This window comes from Lissotriton vulgaris, chromosome 2_2, assembly GCF_964263255.1.
Source record: "Lissotriton vulgaris chromosome 2_2, aLisVul1.2, whole genome shotgun sequence".
Classification (NCBI taxonomy): domain Eukaryota; kingdom Metazoa; phylum Chordata; class Amphibia; order Caudata; family Salamandridae; genus Lissotriton; species Lissotriton vulgaris.
The window spans coordinates 330,076,415-330,102,901 of record NC_141688.1 but is presented as its reverse complement, the minus strand read 5'-3'; the positions used below and the strand labels follow the sequence as shown (position 1 = coordinate 330,102,901).

The 26,487-nt window shown below is 49.0% G+C and overlaps 1 protein-coding gene across 5 annotated transcripts in view; it reads left to right on the top strand.

Annotated features, from left to right (window-relative positions):
• The window catches only part of MTCH2 (mitochondrial carrier 2), a 274,703-nt gene that overhangs the window by 140,742 nt on the left and 107,474 nt on the right, over positions 1–26,487 (top strand). For all 5 annotated transcript variants that reach the window (XR_015309194.1, XM_086959750.1, XM_086959748.1 and 2 more), the window contains exon 6: positions 24,066–24,123. Coding sequence is in view for 4 of the 5 variants with exons in the window: in XM_086959750.1 (XP_086815876.1) it covers positions 24,066–24,123 (58 nt within the window). In the remaining variant the exon portion in view is untranslated. The remainder of the gene's footprint in view (positions 1–24,065; positions 24,124–26,487) is intronic.

The following is a 26,487-nucleotide window of genomic DNA, read 5'->3' as shown; positions in this document are numbered from 1 at the left end:
CATTTGCCGGGCAGCTACGTGGGCCTCGTTGCACACGTTTGCTAGGCACTACTGCCTGGACAGTCAAGTCCGGAGAGATGGCTACTTTGGCCGCTCCGTTCTCCAGGACTTTCTGGTGTAAATATTGGTTCGCAGACCCACCACCACGGGGATGGTATTGCTGGGGTATCTATTCTAAGGTAAGGAATCTATCACTAACGTGTCTCTTTCAGATGCACAAGTTACTACTTGTGTAACGATATATCTGTAAGAGACATTAGTTAGTGATAGATTCCTTACCGACCCACCCATCCTCCCCGTTCTGCGAACCGATATCTAGGGTTAAGGTCATCCCCTTTCAGGGCCCTAGTTTCTTGGCACCAGTGTCGGTTTTGTCATGGCTCTGCGCTTCTGGCGCGGAAAAGCTGTGGCTAAGAACTGACGTCAGCACGCGGAGGTGGCGTCTAAGTACTCCGACGTCATCACGGCGCCTACGACGGACGCGGAAACGCAGACGACGCCTGCCGACGCGCAAGGTTACTGCTACGCAAAACTTTCCGGATCCAGTCTGACGCCTGGGGTTATTCTAAGGTAAGGAATCTATCACTAACTAATGTCTCTTAGATATATCGTTACACAAGTAGTAACTTGTGCACCAAGAACAGATGCATACTGGTAAGTAGCATATTCGTTGCCGTATTCCAGTTGGCTGGTGACAAGTGCCTGGGTGACCGTCTTCCTGGTTTCTGTGGGGATCCATCGGAAGATCTTTCGGAGCGTGAGCAGGGTGTTGAAGCAAGATGATGAGACGGAGTTGACTTGTCTGGTCATCGAGGGGGAGGAGTCCAGGATGAAGCCCAGGTTGCGTGCATGGTCCGTTGGCTTGGGTGTGGTGCCCAGGGCCGGAGGCCACCAGGAGTCGTCCCAGGTGGAGGGCGATGACCCCAGGCTGAGGACTTCCATCTTGTCTGAGTTCAGTTTCAGGTTCTTCATCCACTCGGCTGTCTGTTAATTAGTATTTGTTCGTATGTGCACTGTTTTTCCTGTTGTCCCGGTCGTTAGCTCCCCTGGTCTGCCTTTAACTGCTTTTCAATTGTACTTTGTGCCTCTGTCTGTTAATTAGTATTTGTTTGTATTTGCACTGTTTTTCCTGTTGTCCCGGTCGTTCGCTCCCCTGGTCTGACTCCCCCCCCCCCCCCCCCCCCCCCCCACCCCCACCCCCCCTTCACTCCCCACCGCCGTGCCATCGCGGCACCGCCCCCTTTCTTCTCTGTCCTCCCCGTTCCCAGCTGCTCCTCCCTCCCACTTGCCCTTAAATGGAGACCGCGCGTACGCGCCAAAGGCAAGCCCGTCTGCTCCTGGACCGCGCCCAGCGCCAGAACCCCTGGTCCTCACCAATGCCAGCGCACCCGGAGAGTCTACGATGCCGCAACACACCACACACTCAATACTGGCCGGAACACCCGCCTGCTACCGAGCCACCCCGAAACGCACCCACGGACCTTTCACCTGCCAAGCCTGCAATTTCACCTGCCTCCCCCCCCCCCCCCCCCCCCCCTTTCCTCTCAGACCCTACACCTGCCACCTGCCTGCGGAGTCCCCCAGGGGTCCTCCCTCAGCCCTATGCTCTTCAGTCTCTACATGGCTCCACTCGCCCGCATCGTCCGAACCTATGGACTCAACATTGTGTCATACGCAGACAACACCCAACTCATCCTCTCCCTATCCAACTAACCCCCTCCCCCAGTGCCTTGAGACCCTTACGGGTGAGTAGTCGCGCTTAACACCTGAATTGATTTGATAGTCTAACTTACGTGTATGTCCCTAGTATAAGGTACCAGGGGTACCCAGGGCCTGTGAGTGTCCCCCAGGGACTGCAGTACTTGTTGTGCGTCCCTAAGTGGGACGAGGTAAAGCATGGCTCCCTGTCTGCCACTGCAGACTGGAAGGGCAGTTTAAAACTACTAACTCGACTTTGCCATTTTAGGTAATGGCAAAGCCCAAACCTCCCTTTTAAATGAAAGTCGCCCCTATGGCAGGCCTAAAGAGCTCTAAGGCGCAGTGTCTGTAGGTTCTGGAGCAGAACATGTTCCAGCAATAAAAACACTAAATTGTCGTTTTGACTGTGGAAAGGTTAGTAGCCCCATTGGCACATACAGAGTTAAAGGCTGGCACCCCAACCCTGCTAACGTGTGGATGGGACGACTGAGGTGGGTACTTTAAAGTATCAAAAGCAATTGTGCATTATGATTTAAAGATTACATCAGATTTAATGTCCCAGGTGGGCAAAGTTCAACTTTAGAAGTTTCCACTGTAGTTGTCCGAGGTTTCCAGTGTCCGTTTACTGATATTCCCAGGGCTCGTCCTGCATGCAGCTTTCTGCCCTCCAGGGGAGACATGAGCACAGCCTGCCAGGAAAGGACACAATAGTTCTGCATGGGATAGAGGTGTCACCTCCCTCCTGTAGGAAGCCACTCAGATGTTATCCCAAAAGGCAAGCTATGAAGTAGAAGCGGCTTTTGAAGTGCAAATGGGTATCACTTGGGAGAGGGGCCCTCTATTGTTGGGGCAGGAGGGCTGGCGCTGGTGAAAGGAGAGAAGCCAGTTGTCAAACCGGTTTTTCAGGGGGCTTGTAGCTCCACCTCTGGAGTTGGGCTAAGGAGCTTTGATGTCGAGAGAGGTGTCTCGCCATGTTTGGAGTTGGCAAAATGGTGCATCCTGGGTTAGACAGATGCCACATTTCCCAGGAAGTGGTCATCGGGAAGGAGGGAAACTGGTAGCCCATTTAATACAAATCACATCCCGACTCTGTCAAACATTTTTTTAAAGAGAAATAGAGCACACCTGGCACCAGAACATATTTTAAGTTCTAAAACTACTTACCTAAACTGCTTCCGTTCGAGGCATGTGGGCTGCTGAATTCATATCTGTGCATAGATAGCCGCCTAGTGTTGGGTCCGGATGATTGCTCATTGTTGTCCTGGAAGAGTCTTCGAAGTATCACGAGATAGATGGCTCCTCCCCTGGACTACAGTGCGCATGGGCATCCTCTCCATCCCCAGATTGCTTTCTTCCGCCATTGGGTTCGGATGTACTTTCTCGACTCCAGTTCGGAAACTGGACTCTTTACTAAGGCCAAAAGGCCTTCGGGGCGTCGGTATTTTCTCGTTCGGTTCCTGTTTCTTCTCCAGTTTTTCGAACCGGACGTCAAACTCTTTTTCACTTTCGACACCAAAGGCCCAAACTACGACGATGATGGATCGGAGCCCGTTCAAACAATGCCCCATCTGCAATTCGAAATACCCTCACATTGATGTGCACCCAGTGTGCAATAAATGTTTATCCCCGGAGCACGACGAGGCCAGCTCCAAGTTCCGCTCCTAGAAGACGCTTCGAGTTCGACGCGCAGCAAGACAGTCAGCGCAGAAGTCGACGCCCGAGCCGGTCAACATCTTCAAGGCCGGTGACGAAGAAGGCGCAGATGACTAAGAAGAAGAAGATCCTGACGAGCAGGCGGACCCAGCGTCGGAGCATGACTCCAACTTCGATGTGGACGAGCAAGATGAGGAATACGTCCATGAAGAAGACGTCGTCGAGGTAGGGGACGACTATGAAGCCATCGGGGCCGTCGATGACTACTCCAGTGATGAGCCAGGCCCAACCGCAGTAGCGGGCCTACTACTGACAATATGCTCCCTACGGCTCAGGTCGAGGCATCGCCGAAAGGCCTTAGCCAAGATCTTTCTCCACATTCTATAGCCCCGCGTTCAGGCCAGGCTAAGAATACTTCGAAGGAGCCATCGGTCGATCTTTCGAAACTGAAACCTACGGAGCCAAAATCGAAACCGAAACTACTTAAAGTGTTCGTCGGGTCGACGCCAGTCAAGTCGAAGACTATCGGCGACCCTTCGGCGTCGGAGGGGGCCGTCGCCTCGAAGACTGGGGCGTCGAAGCCAAGCTCTACCGTCAAGCATGTCACCTCGACGCAGTCGGCGTCTACGTCGGCGCACAAACATGGCGACAAGACCAAAGGCCTCCAGACCAAAAAGGCTGTCGAGCCGAAGATTTCGGCGCTCAAACCGCTACTAAGCAGACAACTCGAGTCGAAGACCAAAGCCGACCCGAAACAGCAGGTAGCATCGACGCCCAAGGCCGTGCATGCTACGCACCGGGAGCTCGAGTCGACGCAATCAAGCAAACATACTGGTGAGTCGCCGAAGCAGCTCGGATCGACCACTACTGCAAGTTCTAAAAAGGTCGGCCCGTCCACAGGCCACCCTCCAATCAAATTCGGTCTGCCACCAACGGCTCGAGCCAAGCATCTCTTAACACCACAAAGGCATCGACCCATCCAAAACGTTGTCCGCGCCTTCGAAGCCCACCCCTGAAGAAGTTGTGTTCCAAAAACCCTTGTACGACAACCAGTCGAAACTTTTCATCGACTCTGAATCGGGCAGGCTTACCATCCATAAACGGAAGATTGCACCTGAACATCCCTTGGAAGCTTATAAAATCCCTCTTAAACGGAAGAAAGACTCGACCACCTCACCAGTTCTCTTGAACACGTTGAGAGCTATTCACAACAGATGGCATATTCTCCAGCACAAAGCGAGGAGGACATGGGTGATGAATACGGTCAGGCGGCCTTCACTTATCACGCTGACACTGATCAGGAAGAACCTCAGCAATGGTCTGATGCTGTAGATCAAACTGTAGATCCTGATGATCCACAAGCTGCACCGGACACTCAGTCCTACAATGTAAAAACCTCGCCTACTGAAGACACGGCGGCGTTTAACGCTTTGATAGAAAGGGCAGCCCTCAACCTTGACGTGGAAATGCACGCAGAACCTGTTGAAGATTTCTTATTTGATACTTTCTCCACCTCTGAAAGATCGACAAAGACTTTGCCTATGCTCAAAGGGGTCCTCAAGCATGCTGCGGACATTTTCAAAGAGCCCTCGAAAGCAAGGGTTATCAGCCCAAGGATTGAAAAAAAATATAGGCCTGCTCCAGTGGACCCACCTACATCAAAGGCCAGCTCCCATTGGACTCCCTCGTAGTGGCCAATGCTCGCAAGAGGGCAAACTCGCAAACTAGTGGTGACGCTCCTCCTCCGGACAAAGAATCAAAGATCTTGGAGGCGTCAGGAAAGCGAGTGGCAGCACACGCTGCTAATGTTTGGAGGATTTCAAATGCACAGGCCCTATTGGCTAGATACGATAGGGCTCACTACAACACACTAGAACAGTTGTTGCAACACCTGCCTGATGTTTACAAAGAGGGAGCAGAAATGATCATACAGGAGGGGGAAGTTGATTTCTAATGCATCCATCAAATGTGCACTGAATGCAGAAGACACGGCAGCTAGGGCCATTAACACTAGTGTAATGCTGAGACGTCATGCCTGGCTCTGCATCTCTGGGTTTAAACCAGAGATTCAAACAACTTTGCTCAACCAGCCAGTTAACCCTGACTTCCTTTTTGGTCCTGATGTAGACACGACCCTTGAAAAAATTAAAAAGGACACTGACGGCAAAATCCATGGGGGCTCTGCAGTCACAGCAGTTTCGGGGCAGTTCCTTTCGTCGCTCCGGTAATAGGGGAGCCTCTAGAGGACAAGCTTTACAGCAAGCCCAGTACAACAAGGGGAGCACGCAAACCACCTATACAAAAAATAACAGGGGTGGATATCGTGGGAACAGCGCCAAGGGCAGAGCACGTGGTAATAACAATGCCAGATCCTCCGCTCCCAACAAACAGTGACGCCTTGTCACTGCCCCCCGACCATTTAACACCTGTCGGGGGATGACTCCAGCAGTTCCTGCCAGTCTGGGAAGGCATTACCACAGACAGGTGGGTGAGACAATTTATCCAATACGGCTATTGTCTAGAACTAACCTCCACTCCCCCCAACATACCCCCAAGGCACCGTCCTATGTCCGCAGAGCACATGCACTTATTGTAGCAAGAAGTACTCTCCATGCTGCAAAAAGGGGCAATAGAGCTCGTGCCTGCAGAAGAACGAGGTACGGGAGTGTACTCTCTGTACTTCTTAATCCCAAAAAAGGACTGTTCCCTGCGGCCCATTCTAGACCTCAGACACCTCAACCAATACATACTGTCAGAACACTTTCATATGTTAACCTTACAGCAGGTCCTTCCACTGCTCAGTCAGGGCGACTTCCTAGCAACCCTGGACCTCAAGGATGCATATTTCCACATTCCCATTCACCCAAGTCACAGGAAATATCTCAGGTTCACCATCAACAATCCGCATTACCAATTCAAGGTCCTGCCTTTCGGGGTCACCACTGCCCCCAGAGTGTTCACCAAGTGCTTAGCAACTGTGGCTGCGCACCTTCGGAGACAACACATCCATGTCTATCCCTACCTGGACGACTGGCTTGTTCAGGCATAGTCGGCCCAGCAGTGTGCCAGCCACATGTCACGCACGATTCACCTCCTTCACAGTCTCGGATTCTCACTGAACTACACAAAGTCGCACCTTCAGCCCGCCCATGTGCAACAGTACCTAGGGGCAACATTGAACACTCTGACGGCAACAGCGCAGCCGAATTCTGACAGTCAACAGCATTCAGCTGCTCATTCAAAGGTTCAAGCCTCAACAATCACTCCTAGCGCAGGTTTTCATGCAGCTGATCGGTATGATGGCCTCCTGCATATTCATAGTCCCGCACGCGAGGCTGCACATGCGTCCCCTTCAAGAATGCTTAGCACGACAGTGGAACCAGGCTCATGGGCAGTTGAAAGACCGGTCGTGCATTCAACTCTCTGCATTGGTGGAATCCACAAAACCTTTGCAGGGGACGACCGTTCCAAGAGCCTGTCCCATAGATAGTGCTGACGACGGACGCATCTCTCCAGGGCTGGGGAGCGCGTGTCCTCCATTACACTGTGCAAGGACTATGGACGGCACAGCAGCAAAAGATGCTTATCAATCTTTTGGAGCTGATGGCGATCTTCATGGCACTGAAAGCGTTCAAGTTGCACCTGTGCAACAAAGTCGTGTTGATCCGGACGGACAACATGACTGCCATGTATTACATCCAGAAACAGGGCGGCACACACTCCCCGCAGCTGTCTCACCTAGCCCAGAGCATGTGGAAGTGGGCCATTCAGAGGAACATCTTCCTCATGGCGGAACACCTCCCAGGCAAAGACAACCAGATGGCGGACCTGCTCAGCAGGCACAGTCATCAGATGCACGAGTGGGAGATTCACCCCTCGGTGCTCCAGCCATATTTCCAGCAGTGGGGTCATCCAGAGATCGACCTCTTCGCCACAAAAGAGAACGCAAAATGCCAAAGCTTCGCCGCCAGGTTCCCACACCCGCAGTCTCAGGGCAATGCTATATGGATGAACTGGACAGGCAGATTTGCGTACGCTTTTCCCCCAGCCCCACTCATACCGCTGGTGGCGCGCAAACTGCGGCAGCACTCCATGACGCTCATCCTGGTTGCTCCAACGTGGGCAAGGCAGGCTTGGTACACCACGTTCCTGGAACTTTCAGTGGTGCCTCACCAACGGCTGCGCCTCACGCCCAGTCTCCTCACTCAGAACCATGGAGACATTCAGCACCCAGATCCGCAACAGTTGAGCCTTGCAATATGGCTCCTGAGGTCATAGTTTGGCTACCTCAACTTGCCCCCTGAGTGTATGAACATCATCAAAGAGGCAAGGCGACCTACAACTAGGGCGTGCTATGCAGCCAAGTGGAAACGTTTTGTCATCTACTGTTCCAACAATGACATTAATCTGCTAGATGCGTCCACGCAAAACATCATATGTTACTTGCTGCGTCTATATCAATGCAATCTAGCGTATAGTTCCATTAGAATACATTTGGCTGCCATGGCCGCTTATCTTCAAAACAGGCAGCACCTTTCCCTCTTCAGAGTCCCTGCCATTAAAGCCGTCTTGGAAGGCCTTAAAAGAGTAATCCCTCCCAGACACCCTCCTTCGCCAGTCTGGAATCTAAACATCGTTCTCACCAGGCTCATGGGGCCCCCTTTGAGCCTCTTCATTTTTGTGAGATACAGTTTCTTACATGGAAAGTGGCTTTTCTGATAGCCATCACATCGCTACAAAGAGTCAGTGAGCTTGAAGCCCTGACAATTCAAGAGCCCTACCTACAAGTTCATGCTAATAGGGTAGTGCTTCGCACCAACCCCAAGTTCATGCCAAAGGTAATCTCGCAGTTCCACATTAATCAAAAAATAGAACTGCCAGTTTTCTTTCCAAACCCAGATTCAGTGGCAGACAGAGCACTGCACACCTTAGATGTTAAAAGAGCTCTCCTGTATTACATCGACAGGACAAAAGACTTTAGAAAGACTAAACAACTGTTTGTTGCCTTCTCTCCACAACACAAAGGCAACCCTATTTCCAAATCAGGTATAGCCAGATGGATTGTTAAATGCATACAAATCTGTAATCAAAAGGCTAAACGCACTTTAACAGTTCCCCCAAGAGCGCATTCCACACACAAGCTAGGGGCATCCATGGCTTTCCTAGGAAACATTCCTCTAGAGGATATATGTAGAGCAGCCACATGGACCACCATACATACATTTACCAAACACTACTGCGTAGATGTACACTCCAAACAGCAAGCTGCTGTAGGACAGGCTGTTCTCAGAACTCTTTCAGACTGCTGCAGCTGGCACGGGCAACCGCCGCCAAGGAAGTAACTGCTATTTTTTCTATGCACAAATATGAATTCAGCAGCCCATATGCCTCGAACGGAATATGCTACTTACCAGTATGCATCTGTTCTTGGCATGTAGGGCTGCTGACATTCATATCGCCCACCCTCCTCCCCGGTGCTGTCGCAGCTGTAGCACCCAGAATCATTTTCAGGCATGGTCATCACTTTTAGTATTACACTCCATCTCTGCCATAATGGCGATAAACAATCTGGGGATGGAGAGGATGCCTATGCGCACTGTAGTCCAGGGGAGGAGCCACCTATCTTGTGATACTTCGAAGACTCTTCCAGGACAACAATGTGCAATCATCCGGACCCAACACTAGGCGGCGATCTATGCACAGATATGAATGTCAGCAGCCCTACATGCCGAGAACAGATGCATACTGGTAAGTAGTATATTCTTTCCTTCCTATGCACATATAATACAGTGCTACGCTACATTGCCACATAAAAGCCCGGACCGAAGGAATTCTGCACCCAAGGGGGCAGCAGAGAGACTGCACCTCCTGCACCAGGTGGCTACAAAGGGAAGGACGGATCCTGCTGTGTCCTGCTTAGAGAAGCTGTCTCCAGAGCCCAGTCACGCCAAGAGAACCCCATGGGCCAGCCGACTGTCTTCCTCTTCTCCACACCAGGACACAACAGTTGATGAAGCCGCTCACACCACGCAGCATCGAGCACCGAGACCAAATGCACCGAGTTGCACCTCAGTTTGCTGAGCCTGTGAGTAGTGACAGTTTCTTGGACGCTCAGAAGGCAAGTTATCAATGCAGGAAGGATTGACATGTGACCATGACAACAGGCGGCTGGTAGTCCAGTGGCGACTTGAATTCGCCCAGACCGCAGAAGACTTTGTGGGACGTTGACCCTGCAACTAGGACCTCCTCACCATCTTCGTGTACCAAGGAACACCCGCAGTAAGACCCCCGTCGACTGCCTCACATCCTTGGAGCCTCTTCAACATCCTTCACCCATTGCATCAGGCCCTCTCCACAGGAATCCATTGCAGCACAGATAAAGAGCCTGGAACTGCTGAAGGACGGCTTCTCCTGTGAAAGTAACTTCTAGAGGCCGATGCTGGTCCTCCTGACTAGTTCCCTGGCCGAAGGCGCTCACCCCAAGTACTTGTAACCAACCTCATTGACACCTTCAAATGTTTCCAAAGAAAACTTAGGTAAGTGTTCAATTTGTTGACTTTGCCATGGTTTGTTCGCGGGTGAGTGAAATTGCTAATTTATTATTTGTAAAATCTATATCTTTTCATACTAGTGCCTAAAAACATAAAAATCCAGTCTATTTTTATAAATTGGTGTCCGACTTCTTGTGTCGGACTGATTTCTTCCTCAATTGTTTGGTGCTGTTTAAATGCTTCACACTTCTTCCTTTGTGTAAGCCTCGCTGCTCAGAGCCACAGCTACACAGGGTTGAGCTGATGGCTTTACAGTTAAAGCCTAATGGACCTAAAGGGGTTGGGAAGTGCACAACCACACCTTATAATACACCCCATTTCGTCGCACCACTCTCCTCCTCAACCCCCAAGTAAAGGGGCTCATAGGGGTATGTTGTTGACAAAGCAAAACTCTGATGTCAGTCAAAAAAATGGAGCCTTTACTCCAGACTAACAAAACTCAATTGCCCCTCAAGGAATCATTTAACAGTTTTTTTTAACTATTTGAAATCTTTATTTCGACCAATAAGATCATAAAAGATGTACACACATCACAATCACATAAAATTTATACAATGCATCAAAAACAATGATTATAAAAATTGGTCCCAGCGATACAAGTCAAATTGTCCACGATAGGAGCTAAAACCAATAACCAAATGCAATTTATTTAAAACGGAATTAAGAATCCGCGTCTAGCTTAAGAAAGCGTGAACGTGTGTGCCACATTGTCGTTAAATACTTCGCCATTGCGAACACTATCTGTGGAGAAAGATCAGTCTTCAAAATTCTGTACGCAGGTAAAAAGTTTCTAAAACCCATGTTTTTAAGGAGGGGAATAAGCCAGTATTTTCAGACTTTTTGGTAGGGTTCGCAAAAAAATACCACGTGTGAGTCATTTTCTTGGGGATGCGCGCATGCTGGACAGCGCTCAGTAGCCGGGGGTGTAGACCATGAGCTTGTAAATGACCTTAGAGGTAGAGTCAAGTCAGAGAATTTATATAGCGCACTACATACCCAGAGGGTCTCAAGGCGCCACTGCAGAAAGAGCTTCCTGGTTAGCGCGGGAGTCATACCATCTAAAACACATTCGAAAGAATAGTAGTCTTTGTTTTGGATGAATAAGTTTGTCAGGGAGCCCACCCTTTTTTTATTCACAACAACAGTGAGCTTTAGATCGTATTAAGCTTTTGATAGTTCTTTCCGTGAGATCCTGGTGCTTGCATTTTCCGGATCAGTCAAGAGTTCTGATAAGCCAAGGGGCTCAAATGACCTTTTTATATAGGTTAGCCATGGGATAGCACTTGCATTTGGTACGTTTAGGAACTCCTGGATCTCAGTCCTGTATTTGGTGAGATCATTGCTGCTCCAGAGTCGTCGCCAAAAGGTTAGTGGCTTGAGTCCCAATTCGTCTGCGATTGGCCTGATGTCCAGGCTGAGTCTCATCGGAAGCAGCGGCATACTTGTGGGGAGAGCTACCATCCGCCTGATAAATTTGTTTTCTGTATACATCAATTTTTGAGCAGTGGTGTGACCCCACAGGTCGCCCCCGTATGTGACTGCCCCCCGGGCCTGTGATTTATAAATTTGAATGACTGGACCCAGTGGACGGTATGTAGATTTCTTGACCATCCTTGAGATACCACCCACTAGCTGCACAAGTTTCATGTTTGCTTTAGTCTTGTGTGTTTCCCAGGTGATTTTCTCGTTTAGAGTTACCCCCAGGTACTCAAACGTGGAGACCCTCTCTAAGCGGACTGTACCAAGCATAGGGGTAGGGCGTGTTGAGGGGGTGGGGTTTAAGATCATGTATTTTGTTTTTAAGGCGTTGATCTCGAGTCCCCTTTCCGTGCAGAATTCCAGAAAACCATCCAGTACCTTTTGGATTCCCATAGGGGATTTGGACAGCAGCAGGGTGTTGTCCGCAAACATGATGGCAGGCACCCTGCTGCCATCCAATTTAGGGGCATCAATGTCACTAATCCTGGACAGGTGGGCGATTACCCCGTTCAGAGGCAGAACAGGGTCGGTGCAAGCACACAGCCCTGTCTCACCCCTCTGTCAACTGGGAATTTGTCTGTAAGGTCCCCGTTCCTGCCACACCTGACACGTGCAAAGTTGTTCTGATGTAATTTGACTAGGATGGATAGGATATCTGCTGGGACACCCATATCTGCCAATACGGTCCACAATTTTGATCTTGGCACCAAATCGAAGGCGGCTCGCAAGTCCACAAACACCGTGTAGAAGCTGCCGCCCTCGATTTGTGCAGTCTTCCAATAAATGAGGTTCAGACGGAACATCTGGTCGGTTGTAGATATCCCCCTTCTAAAACCTGCCTGGTATGGGCTCAAAATATCGCATTCCTCCATCCAGCTCTGGAGCCGATCTAATATGAGCCTCCCAAAGAGCTTCTGGGACACGTCTATGAAGCTGATGGGCCTGTAGTTGGCTGGGAGCAGAGGCGAACCCTTCTTAAATATAGGAGCAACCTCTGCTCCCAGCCAAGTACAAGGCACATCCATGCCCCTCAGAACTGCATTGAATAGTACCAATAGGTATGGGGCCCATACATCAGGCTCCTGTTTAAACAGGTCACCTGGAAGACCATCCAACCCCGGCGCTTTGCCCAGTGGTAGGCCCGCAATCGCTGATCTCGCCTCCTTTTCTGTGAAGAGATCCCCCTCCAAATGATTAGTGACAGATGGGGGATGGATACCATTTGGCCCCATTTTCCTGTGTGTAGAGGGACTTGAAGTGTTCCTGCCATACACTTGGTGCAATATTGGGTTCTATTGCTGGTGCTAGGTCTTCGGACCCCATGTTAACGATGCGCCAGAACTTTCGGGAATCCCTAGCGGCTAAGGAACTGGATAGTTCCTCCCATTTGTTCTGATCCCAATCCATCTTAGCACTATTGACCATTTTCTTGTATGCTTGCCTACTAGTCTACTTTTGCCTTCTTTAATAGAAGGGATAAGATCCCCCTTTGCCTTGCGACATGTGGCATTGTACCATGTCGACCGGTGGTAGGCAGCACCTCTACTATGAGCCTTGGTAAAGAGATCTATCGCCACGGTCCTAACAAGTTCCTCATGTACCAGCCCCAGTAGTTTGTGGGTTTCCCGGGAACTTGGTTCCACATTGAGGAGATCGACTTTTTCTAGTATTGGGATTATTCTCGAGTAAAGGATGGATAATTTTTCCCGACTAGTAGCCAATCTTTCCCACCTTACTCTCTTTCTATTGTTCTCGAGAAGGAGGCCTGGATTTGGATTTACCGCCTCCATGGCATGGTCCCTACCCTCCTTGCCAGGGACGGCGTAGTCCAATTCTAGGGCGTTATGGTCGCTGTCTGTTCTGGCTAGTACCCTAAAATCATTGATGTGTTGCCACGAGGACAGTTGGACTAAAGCGTAATCTATTCTTGACTCCCTACCCACTCTATTAAAAGTAAATTCACTGGGGTTTTTCAGATTTAGTGCGGTCATTGCACGCCCTGAGCCCATGCTTGAGAGTTAGGGCGGTGATCTGTAGGGCAAGTGGGGTCCATGCTCTAGGGGGTGGGGCTACCGTCGGAGGAACTGTCCATCTAGCATCCTCTTCTAGTGAGGACCCATCCAGGAGGCCAGCAAGAGGCTCAAAGTGTGAGTTGAAATCCCCTCCCACCACGATTGGGATCCCCGTGGGTAAGTCATTAAGGAAAGCTGAAAGTTCCTCAATGGTGGTCAATTCTCGTGCTCTGTTTACTGGTCTGGAGTAAACATTTATCAAGACGAGTCTATGGGAATTTGTCCAATTGAGCTGCACAGCTAATATATCTTGACTGATCAGTGGGAGGCGTGTGGCCCCGCATCCCAAGTGAGTTGCCACCCATACTGCAAGGCCACCAGAGAGGCGTCCCCTACCCCCCCATATCGCGGGAATATAAAGTGTTGCAAAGCCAGGGGGGGGGGGGTACTCTTCCCTCGCCCAGGTTTCTTGAAAAAGACATATGTCTTTAGAGTCAATGAAGGATATCCAATCCGGTTGGTCCCATTTATTTCCCAGGCCTGCCACATTCCATGAAATAATTTTCAATGAGGGAGGCCTGGGGTTTGCGGGTGATGTTGGAAAGGGGGCATGGTCATTTATGTTACCCGTGAGCGTTGTTGCTGAGGTCAAAAGTCCTCATGCTTCTCCTGCTTCCCTGTTACTATTGGGGAGCTTAATTATGGTTTTATTTGCATCCCTACTATGATTCATTTCTTCAATCTGCCTAGTCTCTATCATTGCTTCATTTGTAGAACTACAGGGTGTGGTGGTTCCCTCGAGACCCTCTATGGCAATGGAGATACTCCTTGCCATGGGGCCTTACCTGTCAATCCACCATTTCTAGTTCGCTGTATCTATTAAATGTGGGAAAGTATGTCGGGTGATGGACTCCGGGACGGTATTCTCCTCTATTTCTTCCACCCCAGTCGCCTCCCCTACCATGATAGGTTTCCCAACCCTCCTCCTCCAAAGTTGGTGTGAAGATCGCTTGTTGTTGGGTTCTGGGGTAGTTTAAATTCGCTCTCTCGCTATGATCCCACCCGCCCCCCCTCTCTGGGACACTACCCCATCTCTCCGCATCCCTTTCGTAGTTCAATGGGGATAGAAGAAGGAAAGGGGGAATGACTTGATGTTGCTCCCTTGGTCGTCCGGGTGCCATCCACAAATATAGGAGGCGGTCCTGGGATCTCCGAAGCTAATCAGGACACAATCTCCATGGATGGTTTTCTTTGAACTGCCTACCCATGGAACCCTTCTGACCATCAGGACCTCACTAGTTATACCTTGCGGTAAGGGTCTATACATGGATAACCAACTAACCACCTTATTCTTCAAGGAAGCTGTTGGTTCCTTGAAGGTGATTTTCAGCTCAGGAACCCCTGCTAAAATCACTGTATAGGGGCTCGCCTCCGGGGGTAAGTACACCGATCTAAACTTCTTGATATTTCCAGGTGCCTCAACTATTGGTGGTATTGATTTGTGTGAATTGTGTGACTCATTTGAGGCTTGGGTATTATCCTTAGTATGGTTGGGGTTAGTCTGGGGGTGGGGATTCAGTAGTTGTTGGTTAGTGGGTGGATTGGGGTTGTCTACCTTGGCCTTGGGTTGATTGGTCGTGCTTGGGGGGAGGGGGTGAGGGGGGGGGGGGGGGTTGATTTGGCCTTTTGCACCAGAGGGACTGCCCTATTGTCCTTTGTTGAGCTTCTTGGGGGATCCCTTTTATTCTTTGGCTCTGTGCCCCCTCTGCCGCCCCCACTATCTGTTTTTAGACTGTCAGCTACCTGGACAGTCGATTTTTCTATAGCTACTAGCCTAGCTTCCATCTTAATTAACCGTGCTTCTAGAGGGCTTAGTAGGGATCTCATGAGAGCGCCTATGTCTGCTAGCGTGATGTCCTCACTAGAGGTATCGAAGGTGCGTGTTGTTGTGCTCTATTGCCTCTACAAGCAATGCCTCAGAAGATATTGTCTCGGTTGTATCAATGGGTCTGTTTTTGGTGTTGATTGAGCCAGGTCTATTGGTCTCGGGGATAGGGTTAAGCTTGGTAGTTTTTGTCTTCTTTTTCCCTCTGTTTTGGACATCTGTTTTCCTTTTAGGAATAGCTCCTTCCCTTGCCCCCTGCAGAGGATTATAAGATATACCTTTGTCAATAATTACATCTGGAACGAGGGCTACAGTGGTAGGTGGGATGGAGTGTGGTTGACTCTGCGGCAAGTTTAACATGCTCATATCAATATATTCACTCAGGTCCTTTGCAATACTAAATGAGGTAGAGTTTAATGTATCTGTATTCATAGGAGAATTGACAGCGCCCAATGTCTCATTATTAGGGTCCGTGTTTTCAATGTTTGGTGTAAGATCGGCTCAGTTGGCAGGGGACTTAGCATGTGCCAGAGGGCCCATGGAAGATCTCCTTGCCCTGTCTAATTCTTGTGAAATGCGCCTCTCTAGGACCGTGATTTCATCAATCAATTGAGTGCCAGCTTTAGCAAAATAGTTTTCCAGCGTACATTTAGCAGCACCCGTTGCAGCCAAAGTGCTTTTACTCAGTGTCTCTCTGGTGGTCATCTTGATACGGAGTTTGGTCCAATCTTTGTATGAAGATGTGCCGGATACACAGTAGAGCCAAAGCAAGGGGGGTGGCCCGGTCCCGGTCTCTCCCGTCCTCTAACGGCCTCAAACGGCCCGCCCTTCGCCCCGTGCTCCGTCCCGCGTCGCGGATTGAGCTGGGTAGTTTTATACCTCCAAGGCAGGTGGACGTAGCCGCTGCGGGAAGAGGCTGCAGGTGTGTCCTGTCCCTGCCTCGCAGTCCCGCAGCGGTGCAAACAGGAAGAGCGGCACGCCCGTGGAGCGAGAGCCGCGCCTGCCGAAATCCGAAGGTGAGCCTCCAGCAGCAATCAAGTCGTCAAAAAAATTTATATAGCGCGCTACATACCCAGAGGGTCTCAAGGCGCTTGAGGAGGGGTGGGGAATTACTTGTCAAATATCCACGTTTTAACTTGCTTTCTGAATGCTAGGTGGTTCTGAGTAAGGCGAAGGTAAGTGGGAAGTGAGTTCCAGGTTTTAGCTGCCAGGTAGGAGAAGGATCTACCTCCCATGGTGGTTTTGTTGATGCGAGGTACAGTGGCAAGGGCTTGGTTGGATGATCGTAGCTGGCGGGAGGGGGTGTAGAAGGACAGTCGTGTGTTGAGGCATTCGGGTCCGATTTCGTAGAGTGCTTTGTGTGCGTGGGTTAGGAGTCGGAAAGTGATCCTCTTATTGACGGGGAGCCAGTGGAGGTTTTTCAGGTGACCAGAGATATGTTCTTTACGCGGGATGTCTAATATGAGCCTGGCTGAAGCGTTCTGGATTCGTTGGAGTTTTTTCTGGAGTTTAGCGGTAGTACCGGCGTAGAGGGTGTTTCCGTAGTCCAGTCGGCTCGTGACAAGAGCGTGGGTGACCGTTTTCCTAGTTTCGGTGGGGATCCAACGAAATGTTTTTTTGAGCATGCGAAGAATGTTGAAGCAGGATGAAGAGACGGCGTTGACTTGTCTGTTCATCGAAAGTGAGGAATCCAGGATGACGCCCAGGTTCCGTGCGTGGTCCGTCGGGATGGGTGCTTTTCCAAGGGCTTCCGGCCACCAAGAGTCGTCCCAGGCAGAGGGGGAGGTACCTAAGATAAGGACTTCTGTTTTATCTGAGTTCAGTTTCAGACGGCTGTGTTTCATCCATTCGGCTACTTCCTTCATTCCTTCGTGTAGGTTAGTTTTGGCGGTGCTAGGGTCATTGGTGAGTGATAGGATCAGTTGAGTGTCATCCGCGTAGGAGATGATGTTGAGGTTGTGTTGGCGTGCGATGGCCGCGAGGGGGCTCATGTATACGTTGAAAAGGGTGGGACTGAGTGAGGACCCTTGGGGTACGCCGCAGATGACTTCAGTGGCCTCTGAGATGAATGGTGGGAGGCGGACTCTCTGGGTTCTTCCGGTGGGGAGCGAGGTGATCCATTCCAGTGCTTTTCCTTGTATTCCGATGTTTCTGAGGCGCTGTAGAAGGGTGCTATGGCAGACTGTGTCGAAGGCTGCGGAGAGGTCAAGGAGGATGAGGGCGACTGTGTCTCCATTGTCCAGGAGAGTTCGAATGTCGTCTGTTGCTGCGATGAGGGCGGTTTCAGTGCTGTGCTTGGCTCGGAAGCCGGATTGTGAGGAGTCGGGGATTTGTTTGTTTCGAGGAAGGCGGCGAGCTGGTTGTTGACCGCTTTCTCGATGACTTTGGCCGGGAATGGAAGGAGCGAGATGGGGCGGTAGTTTTTGAGTTCGGTGGGGTCAGCTGTGGGTTTCTTCAGGAGGGCGCTGAGTTCGGCATGTTTCCAGCTTTCCGGGAAGGTTGCGGAGTCGAGGGAGCAGTTGATGACGTCTCGGAGGTGCGGTGCTATGATGGAGTCTGCTTTGTTAAAGATGTGGTGAGGGCATGGGTCTGTGGGGGATCCTGAGTGGATAGAGTTCATCAGACGGATGGTGTCCTCAGTCGAGATTGGCTTCCAGTCATTGAGGGTGTTCAAGGGAGGTGGGGGTCCTGCAGGGGGATGGGTGGGTTGGTCTTCGGGTTGGTTGTCGAAGCTGTTGTGGATGTCTGCAATTTTGTTGTGGAAGAATGAGGCTAGGGAGTCGCAGAGGGCTTGAGAGGGGGTGATGTCGTTGGAGTTGGCCGAGGGATTGGTAAATTCCTTGACGATGTTGAATAGTTCCTTGCTGTTGTGGGCGTTGTTATCTAGTCGGTCCTTGAAAGCGGCTTTCTTGGCATTTCGGATCAGTTGGTGGTGTATGCGGATGGCGTTTTTGAAGGCGTCCTTGGTGCTGGTGGTTGGGTCTTTTTTCCAGGCCTTCTCAAGGGAGCGGCAGAGTTTCTTGGATTTCTTAAGATCATCGTTGAACCAGGAGGCCTTCTTGCTGCCAAGTTTGATTTGTCGTTTTTTCAGTGGTGCTAGGATGTCGGCGCTGTTGGATAACCATAGGGTGAGGTTGGTGGCGGCTTGGTCGGGGTTTGAGGAGTGGGCTGGGGGGTTTAGAAGAAGCGATGAGGAGATCTGGTCGATGGTGATTTTGTTCCAGTTTCTTTGCAGAGTTGGTTGGGGGTGGTTGTTGGGTTTGGGCTTGTTGTAGGTAAAGTGAACGCAGCTGTGGTCAGTCCAAAGGAGATCCGTGGTGTGGCTGAAGGAGACATGATTGCTGGAGGTGAAGATAGGGTCGAGTGTGTGACCTGCGATGTGGGTGGGGGAAGTGACCAGTTGTTTAAGTCCGAGGTTGGCGAGGTTGTCCAAAAGGGTGGTGGAGTTGCGGTTGTTGTTCTTTTCAAGGTGAAAGTTGAGGTCTCCCAGAAGGATGTAATCTTTGGAGGGGAGCGCGCGTGGAGTGATGAAGTCCGTGATGTCCTCACTAAATTGTGCGAGGGGTCCTGGAGGTCTGTAAAGGAGGGTGCCTCTGAGTGTGGTGTTGAGGTCGATGTGGATCTGGAAGTGAAGGTGTTCAGAGTTGGCGAGATTGACGTCTGAGCTGGTTGAGATGTGGATGGATTTCTTATGGACGATAGCGATTCCTCCTCCTGTGTGGCCGGTACGGTCCTTGCGTATGATCTTATAATCTTCTGGGATGGCAGTGGTGATGTCTGGGGCAGAAGAGGCGTTCATCCATGTTTCTGTTAGGAAGGCGACGTCCGGAGAGATGGTGTCTAGTAGATTCCAGAGGTCGATGGCGTGCCTGTGGACCGATCGGGTGTTGAGCAAGATGCATTGTAGGTGGTTGGGGTCGGATATCTGTGGTGTGATCGTAGCGGAGTTGTGGTCGGTGCCGTTGAATTTACAGGAGTTGCATGAGAAAGGTCCGTGGGTTTGTCCAGGAGCGGCTTGGACGCAGTTTGGGGAGCGGCCGGGGTTAAGGGCTAGGAGGGTGGTGGCATCGTAGGTAATGCGGGAGTGGCGGGCATGACAAGGGCCAGGGGCTCGGGCGCTACGGCCGCGCCGGACGGGCGTAGACGGGCTTACCTTTGGCGCACCTTCGGCGCGGCCGTAGCGCGTGGACGCTGCGCGTGGGACCATCTGGTATAAATGGACAGTGGAGGGGGCGGAGCGTGAGAGGGGCAGCAGGGAGGCGGTAGTGTGGCTGAGGGGCGGGCCTGGGGAGGTCAACAACAACAAAATGGAGGGTCCGAGTGGTAGGCAGGCAGGGGTAACAATAACAGAAATACAGCGAGTAAGCACAATCTGACCAAAAGCGCTATACAAATACAGCACAATCTGACCAAAAGCGCTATACAAATACAGCACAATCTGAACAAAAGCGCTATACAAATGCAGCACAATCTGACCAAAAGCGCTATACAAATGCAGCAATAATGATCCCAGTAGCGCTGAGAAAGGCAGGTAATCAGCAGAGGTGCCAAAATACAAATAAAGCAGCAGTTCAGTGTTCAGCGCGCTACAACGATACCAGGGAGCGTCGCAGCTGAAGCACAGGAGGAGCGAGGTGGAGCGGCCGTACTGAAGCTGGTCCAGGTGGTCACAGTCAGGCTGGGGGAGAGGAAGGCTCGATGAACGTGGGTGGGAGGGGCAGCAGGGAGGCGGTAGTGTGGCTGAGGGGCGGGCCTGGGGAGGTCAACAACAACAAAATGGAGGGTCCGAGTGGTAGGCAGGCAGGGGTAACAATAACAGAAATACAGCGAGTAAGCACAATCTGACCAAAAGCGCTATACAAATACAGCACAATCTGACCAAAAGCGCTATACAAATACAGCACAATCTGAACAAAAGCGCTATACAAATGCAGCACAATCTGACCAAAAGCGCTATACAAATGCAGCAATAATGATCCGCCCGGTGAAACAGCAGTGAGTGGCACCCGCAAAGCGGGTGCCGCGAAAATTATAGGAAGCCAGGCAGGAGGGCGTAGCCGCTGCGGGAAGAGGCTGCGGGTGTGTCGTGTCACTGCCTCGCAGTCCCGCAGCGGTGCAAACAGGAAGAGCGGCGCGCCCGTGGAGCGGGAGCCGCGCCTGCCGAAATCCGAAGGTGAGCCTCCAGCAGCAATCAGGAATCCGCCCGGTGAAACAGCAGTGAGTCTTTTGATTCAATGTAATTATTCATAACAATGTCACCTTCGTGATCAGCAATTAACTTTGAGCAGGAAACAGTCAACCAATGCCAATAGCTGACTGTATCAAAAAACAAGTTTTATTCTTGTATTCACTTTTTTCTTATTGTATCTTCTTTATACTAGGCAACACACACAACTGAATTACAATTGATTATAGTCGTGTGAGATCACCTTTTGCCGAAATTATGGACTTTTGAAATACCACAATATGTGACAAAATCAGTCATACGTGTGTTTGTGTGCACTCCAATTACAACATATAAGCAAAATGGTGACACAATGTCGACGTTTCGGTCCTCCTTTGGGGTCTATACGATCCTTAGGACCATCATCAGGACGATGTAGTTGCACATGTGTGTGTATATATATATATATATATATATATATAATGAAAAAACAAGCTTAGTCTTTAGTGATTCACCTGTATATCAATATATAATCGTGTTGCTTCACACAGCTGAACAACAGATAGAACCACGAAAACCAGACTACCCAGTGGGTGAGACAAAAACACTTCAGTGTCACACACCAAACCAAGTGAAAAAACCACGTGAAAACTTATTACACACTAATTAAAAACATATTAAAAACATGTCATCTGAACTTAATGTAGCGTGTATTCACCTTATCCTTAGTAGTCCAATCCCAAAAGAAAACCGGGATTAGTTACCTCAGCAAAGCTTCTCAGATAAAGTTCTATAACATATACTGATCAGAATCAAATTGATCCCATAATTTATCTAATGCCATGAGAATACCTAAAACCTCATCAATTCCGAGGGTACTTACATCAAAGATTCGCAAATCAACAATGACCTGCAAAGACATGAATCGAGGCGGAACTTCAGTACAAGAGTTCAAAGTACAATCGAGTCAGACTGAGTCATACATATACATATAAAGTATATAAAGTCGCCGTGTGCCAACACCCCAAAGTGTCTAGGGGGAAAAGGTACTCACTGAATGAGAGTGAAGGTTACCGATCACCTAAACAGAGAAACAAACGGTCACTGACTGGATTAACTTGGGCTATATGATCGCCCAATGTGCAAACGCACAGTCTAAACAGCGTATGATAGAAACTTACAGGGATAGACAACTGGATGCGTCTAAAAGATCGCTCCGTGGACTCAGCTACCACGAGACCGAGTAACCAGAATACCGACAGCGCCATGTTTAAAAACAATCGCTAACGCACGTTTTCAATGACGTCAGTGTTGTATTGCAAGCGGCGGCCATCTTATAGTGGATATATAATCATTTAGTAGATAGCCCAATATAGGTGCATATTTGTTTTAAAACCAGGTGTCTCGCTATTATTAACCCAACAGGGTATGTTTTTACACTAAATTGTGCCGTAAAGCGGGCTGATGCCCAAACAATGTTCATATGGACAGCGACGTCATGTCCCAATCGTGACTCTAACAGTAGTCTGTAATAGAGAGGCTATGTATTTTAAAAAACAATCTATATAAGTTCTAACGTGTCACATAGCACCATTAAGTTGAACAACAGACATATTGTAATGGGTGCTCGATGTGCATCGTAATGTCACCATATTCCTTCCAAGTGATGAAGTGTATGTAACTCAACAACCACTCCAAAATTCCACCAGTTTAATGCAGGGTCGCCAGAGTGTGCCGCTCAATAAGCGAGTTGAATCCCTCCTCCACTGTTTCACATGTCCAGATCCATTTGTTCTCCCTCTGTGTGAGCAAACGATCTACATTAGTAAATCTTCTGGTGTTTTTGACAACTTCGAGAACATCCATTTCATTTGCGTTGAGTATGTGACAATGCTTGGTAATGTTCTACTAGTGGTGCAGTCTGTACATTGCTCCGGATGCGAGATTGGTGCTGTAAAATTCGTTTTTTTACTGCTGGAGTCGTTTTACCAATATAGGTTAGGTCACAAGGACACTGCACACAGTAAATAACATTTTTGGTCAAACAATTCGAGTGGTCACGCAACACAATTTCTTTGCCATTGAGATTACACATCTTTACAGTCAAGGTGGCGGCACAAGCAGTACAATTTCCACATGCATAGTGTCCTACCACAGGTGGCAATCCCCATAAGTTCTGTATTGTGGTAGGTGCTGGATCTTTATATGCCCTTACTATGAAACTCGTAGATTTCTTCCTCTTTTAAAGGCAAACCGTGGTATTTGTAACTGCGGTTCAACTTTGCTTATCAGATGCCAGTTATGTTTTATTATCTTCACTATATCATTCGACTCTGTTTCAAAAGTGGTTACACGCGTGATGGGTTGTGAAGCCTGTGCACTTTCATTACAATCTCTTTCTTTGTATAGCAATGACTGCCTGTCATAGTACCATGCACGTTTCATTGCAAGTTTCGTTCATCTGTATGGATATGCTCTTGTGACAAGTTTAGTTAACAACTTTGCCTCTCTGAAATAATCCTCCCTTTTGGTACAATTCAGTCGTAATTTCAGGAATTGCCAAAAAGGGAGGTTATCTCGTAGATTTCTGGGATGGTAGCTGCTGTACTTTAGTAATGTATTACGAGCAGTTGGTTTTGTATAGAGACAGATAGATGACCTAAATCGTGTGTAATTTTTAGATCCAGAAAACTAATTGAGTGTGGATCACTTTCCAATGTAAATTGTAAATGTTCGTTTTGTTCATTCAACCAGATATGGAAACTGTTTAGTTCTTGTTGTGAACCTTCCCACACAATGCATACATCATCTATATACCTTAGATATTTACTCCAGACACAGAATGGCATGATTATTCAGCTCAATGGAGGAAAAGCACAAGGTAAGCCAACCAGATGCTGAGAGCAGGGCAGCGCAGCTTTTCCAAGCTAGACGAGGATGTGGTGCCCGTTTAGAGTGCAGAGTTTGGCAGGGGCAGCACAGGACGCGGTTTTGTTCCATTGAAGGAGTCCTTTTTCGCAAACAGTGTTTCTTGGTGCACCTGTTAAAGCGGCGCTACCACTACAGATTTTGCGTTTTTTTTGCTCCTTGGCGTTTTTGTGTACCTTGGAAACAGGGCATTTAAAAAAAATGTATGAAAACATATATTTTCTTAGTGTGGACAGAGCTGTGAACAAAACTTTTTCCTTTCAAAGAGTTCCTTGATAGTCAAACTTGCATTAGTTTTCATTTGTTCCTAGTGTTTTGTGCTGTTTGAACTGTTTACTCTGAAGGATTTCCTGCTGTGTGAGAGACTTTATTCTCAGACGTCTTTTTTCCATTTGTTTTGTGATCGAGCTACTGTGGTTGATTGCGGTAAGTTCTCCTGGGCAAGCGTGGTGTATTTTTAAGAGTTAGTTATATTTCTAAGTCTGACCCATACGTAGTCATTTATCTTTTGAGTAGTCATTGGGGAGTTAGATGAGGATTTGAGTCTGCAGTTTGGTCCTGCGATTGGACCACATGGAAGCTGAAGCTTTGAGTGCAATGCTGTGTGTTCTTCTAAAGTTAATATTGGATGACAAGTCTTCTTACAGTCCTGTTTCCTTGTTTTTAACCAGGTTTCTGTTCTCCTTTCTTAACAGACATCACGGGAAATGGCTGCTCGCTGTGCTGCTACCCTCGTCACACACCCATTCCACGGTTCGTTCTTGTGTCTAAGCACGATATAGCTTAAATCTGCACTGTCCATGTTCAGTCTGTTACCTGTCTTCTACGTGGCTGTCTGTTCTGTCTGAGCGTGATCTAACATATCTGCACAGTCCATGTTCAGTCTGTTACCCATGTCCGCCTATTTTTTTATCTGCTGTATGTCTGAGCTAGGTATACTTTACCTCAGGATTGTTTTGTCTGTGGTCTGCCCGTTAAGTGAGCGTCCATAGCAGTGTCTGAGCTTTTTGCCTTTTACATTAGCCCCGTTAATGTTCAGATTGCAGTCTACCCGCTGTGCTTGTGTCCTGCCTTGTGAAGCCCACTTACCTACCGGCTGCGCCGCAGACCTATTAAATCTCGCTCATGAGCTCTTGTCCCAGATCTGTAGTTCTCGTTGTATTCCATAGTCACGGCCACTTGAAAATGGTCCTTCTGTTTGTTCCATTAACTGCTACAGATCGAGAGATAAGGGGGCTCCAGAGATTGTGTTGAAATAAAGTATAGCTGGAGTGTGCGGATGGTGCCCAACAGGAAAAGAGTAACAAAGAAATAAAATGACTATTCACAGAGAAGAGCGTACTGAGGCAATTCGTCCCAGAGAAGATTGTGAAAGAGGGGGGAAGGGGGACTCTGTGAAATAGCCCCCCCCCCTCCCTCCAATTTAGCACTAGTGTTCCCCCGAGCTGAAATGAAATGAAAATTATTTTTATAGAGCGCACATAGTTGCCCTGAGGCGTCCAAGCGCTAAGACTTAGGGGGGTGTTTGACGAGGCGTAGAGCTGGGGAGGGCTTTACTTATTAAATAGGAATGTTTTTAGTTGTTTTCAAAAAGATGTCCATTCCGGATTGGACCTTAGATGAAAAGGGAGAGCATTCCTTAACTTAGCAACATTGAAAGAGAAGGAACGACCTCCCGCTCTGGTTCTTCTGATCTTGGGCACCGCAGCCAAAAAGGCATTGGCTCATCGTAGTTGTCTTCTGGGATATACGGGGTGATTAGAGGGATGTTGATTGCTGGACCGGTTTCCCAGAAAGCCTGATGGGCAATGCATAAGGACTTGAAACTAATTCTGTCCTTAACGGGAAGCCAGTGCAGTTTTTTCAGGCCGGGTTTAGCAGACGTCCTGCGAGGGATTTGCAGTAGCGTGCGGGCTGCGCAGTTTTGGATTATCTGCAGTTTCCGCAGAGTAAAATCAGGGGCTCCTAGATAAAGGGCATTACCAAAATCCAAACGAGAATGGATCAAGCCCTGTATTACGGTTTGTCTGGCTTCGAAAGGTAGTAGGGGAAGAATTTTCCTAAGGATTCTGAGTAGGCCGAAGCAGGTGGCGGTTAGCATAGTTGCTTGATAGTCAAATGTCAGGGGCTTGTCAAGCCAGATACCCAGACTCTTGATGACGTTCTTAGGTACGGGTGGCGGGCCTAGATTGGAGGGCCAGATGGAACCGATTGATGCTGGAGCTGCATTACCGAGTAGAATGAGTTCTGTCTTGTCTCCATTAAGCTTGAGACAAGACAGTCATCCAGCTTTTTACTTTCTCCAGGCAGCCCACCAGGTCCACTTTGGCTGAAGTCTTATTCCTGTTCCAGAGAGACCAACAGCTGAGTATCGTCATGGAAGATCATTCCAGGCCTTAGAGGCGCAGGTGATAAAACTACCTCCCCAACTGGCTTTTTTGATCGTGAAGCTAGGACTTGTTTTGCTCCCGTGGAGCGGAGACTCCTTCTATTGACATGCCACTGAAATGTGTGCCTCAAGTGGTTGGGCCTACTCCATTGAGGGCTTTAAAAACAGTGCAAAGGGCTTTAAAACGCACCCTTTGTCTTACGGGAAGCCAGTGAAGTTGTTTTAATTTTCTTGACCAAGACACATTTCGGTATCCCTGTCAGCAATCTGGCCGCTGCATTCTGTGCGATTTAAAGCCCGTTCATGTGTTTTGTTCATTCAAATATAAACTGTTGCAATAGTCTAGCCGTGCCATAATGAGTGCCGTGACCACTGTCTTAAGAAAAAACTTAATTTTTCTTATGATTCTGAGTACTAAGAAACCTGCAGAGGCCACGTGCTTATGTGATCACAAAAAGTAAGCTTATTGCCACTATCATGCCTAGATTTTTTGCTTTCCTGGTAGGTACAGGGCAGGTACCGAGATCTTCTGGCCACCAGTCAGGCGGTCAAAAGTCCGGGTTGTTCCTGAACAGGATGACCTCTGTTTTGCTTGAGTTTAGTTTCAGGCAGTTAGAGGACATCCACCCTTAGATGGTTTTCATGCAATCGTGAAATCGTGTCCCCATTTCCTTCTCTTCCCCTCCCTGTCCCTGAGTGACAACACTATTTGGGTGTTTTCCGCATCA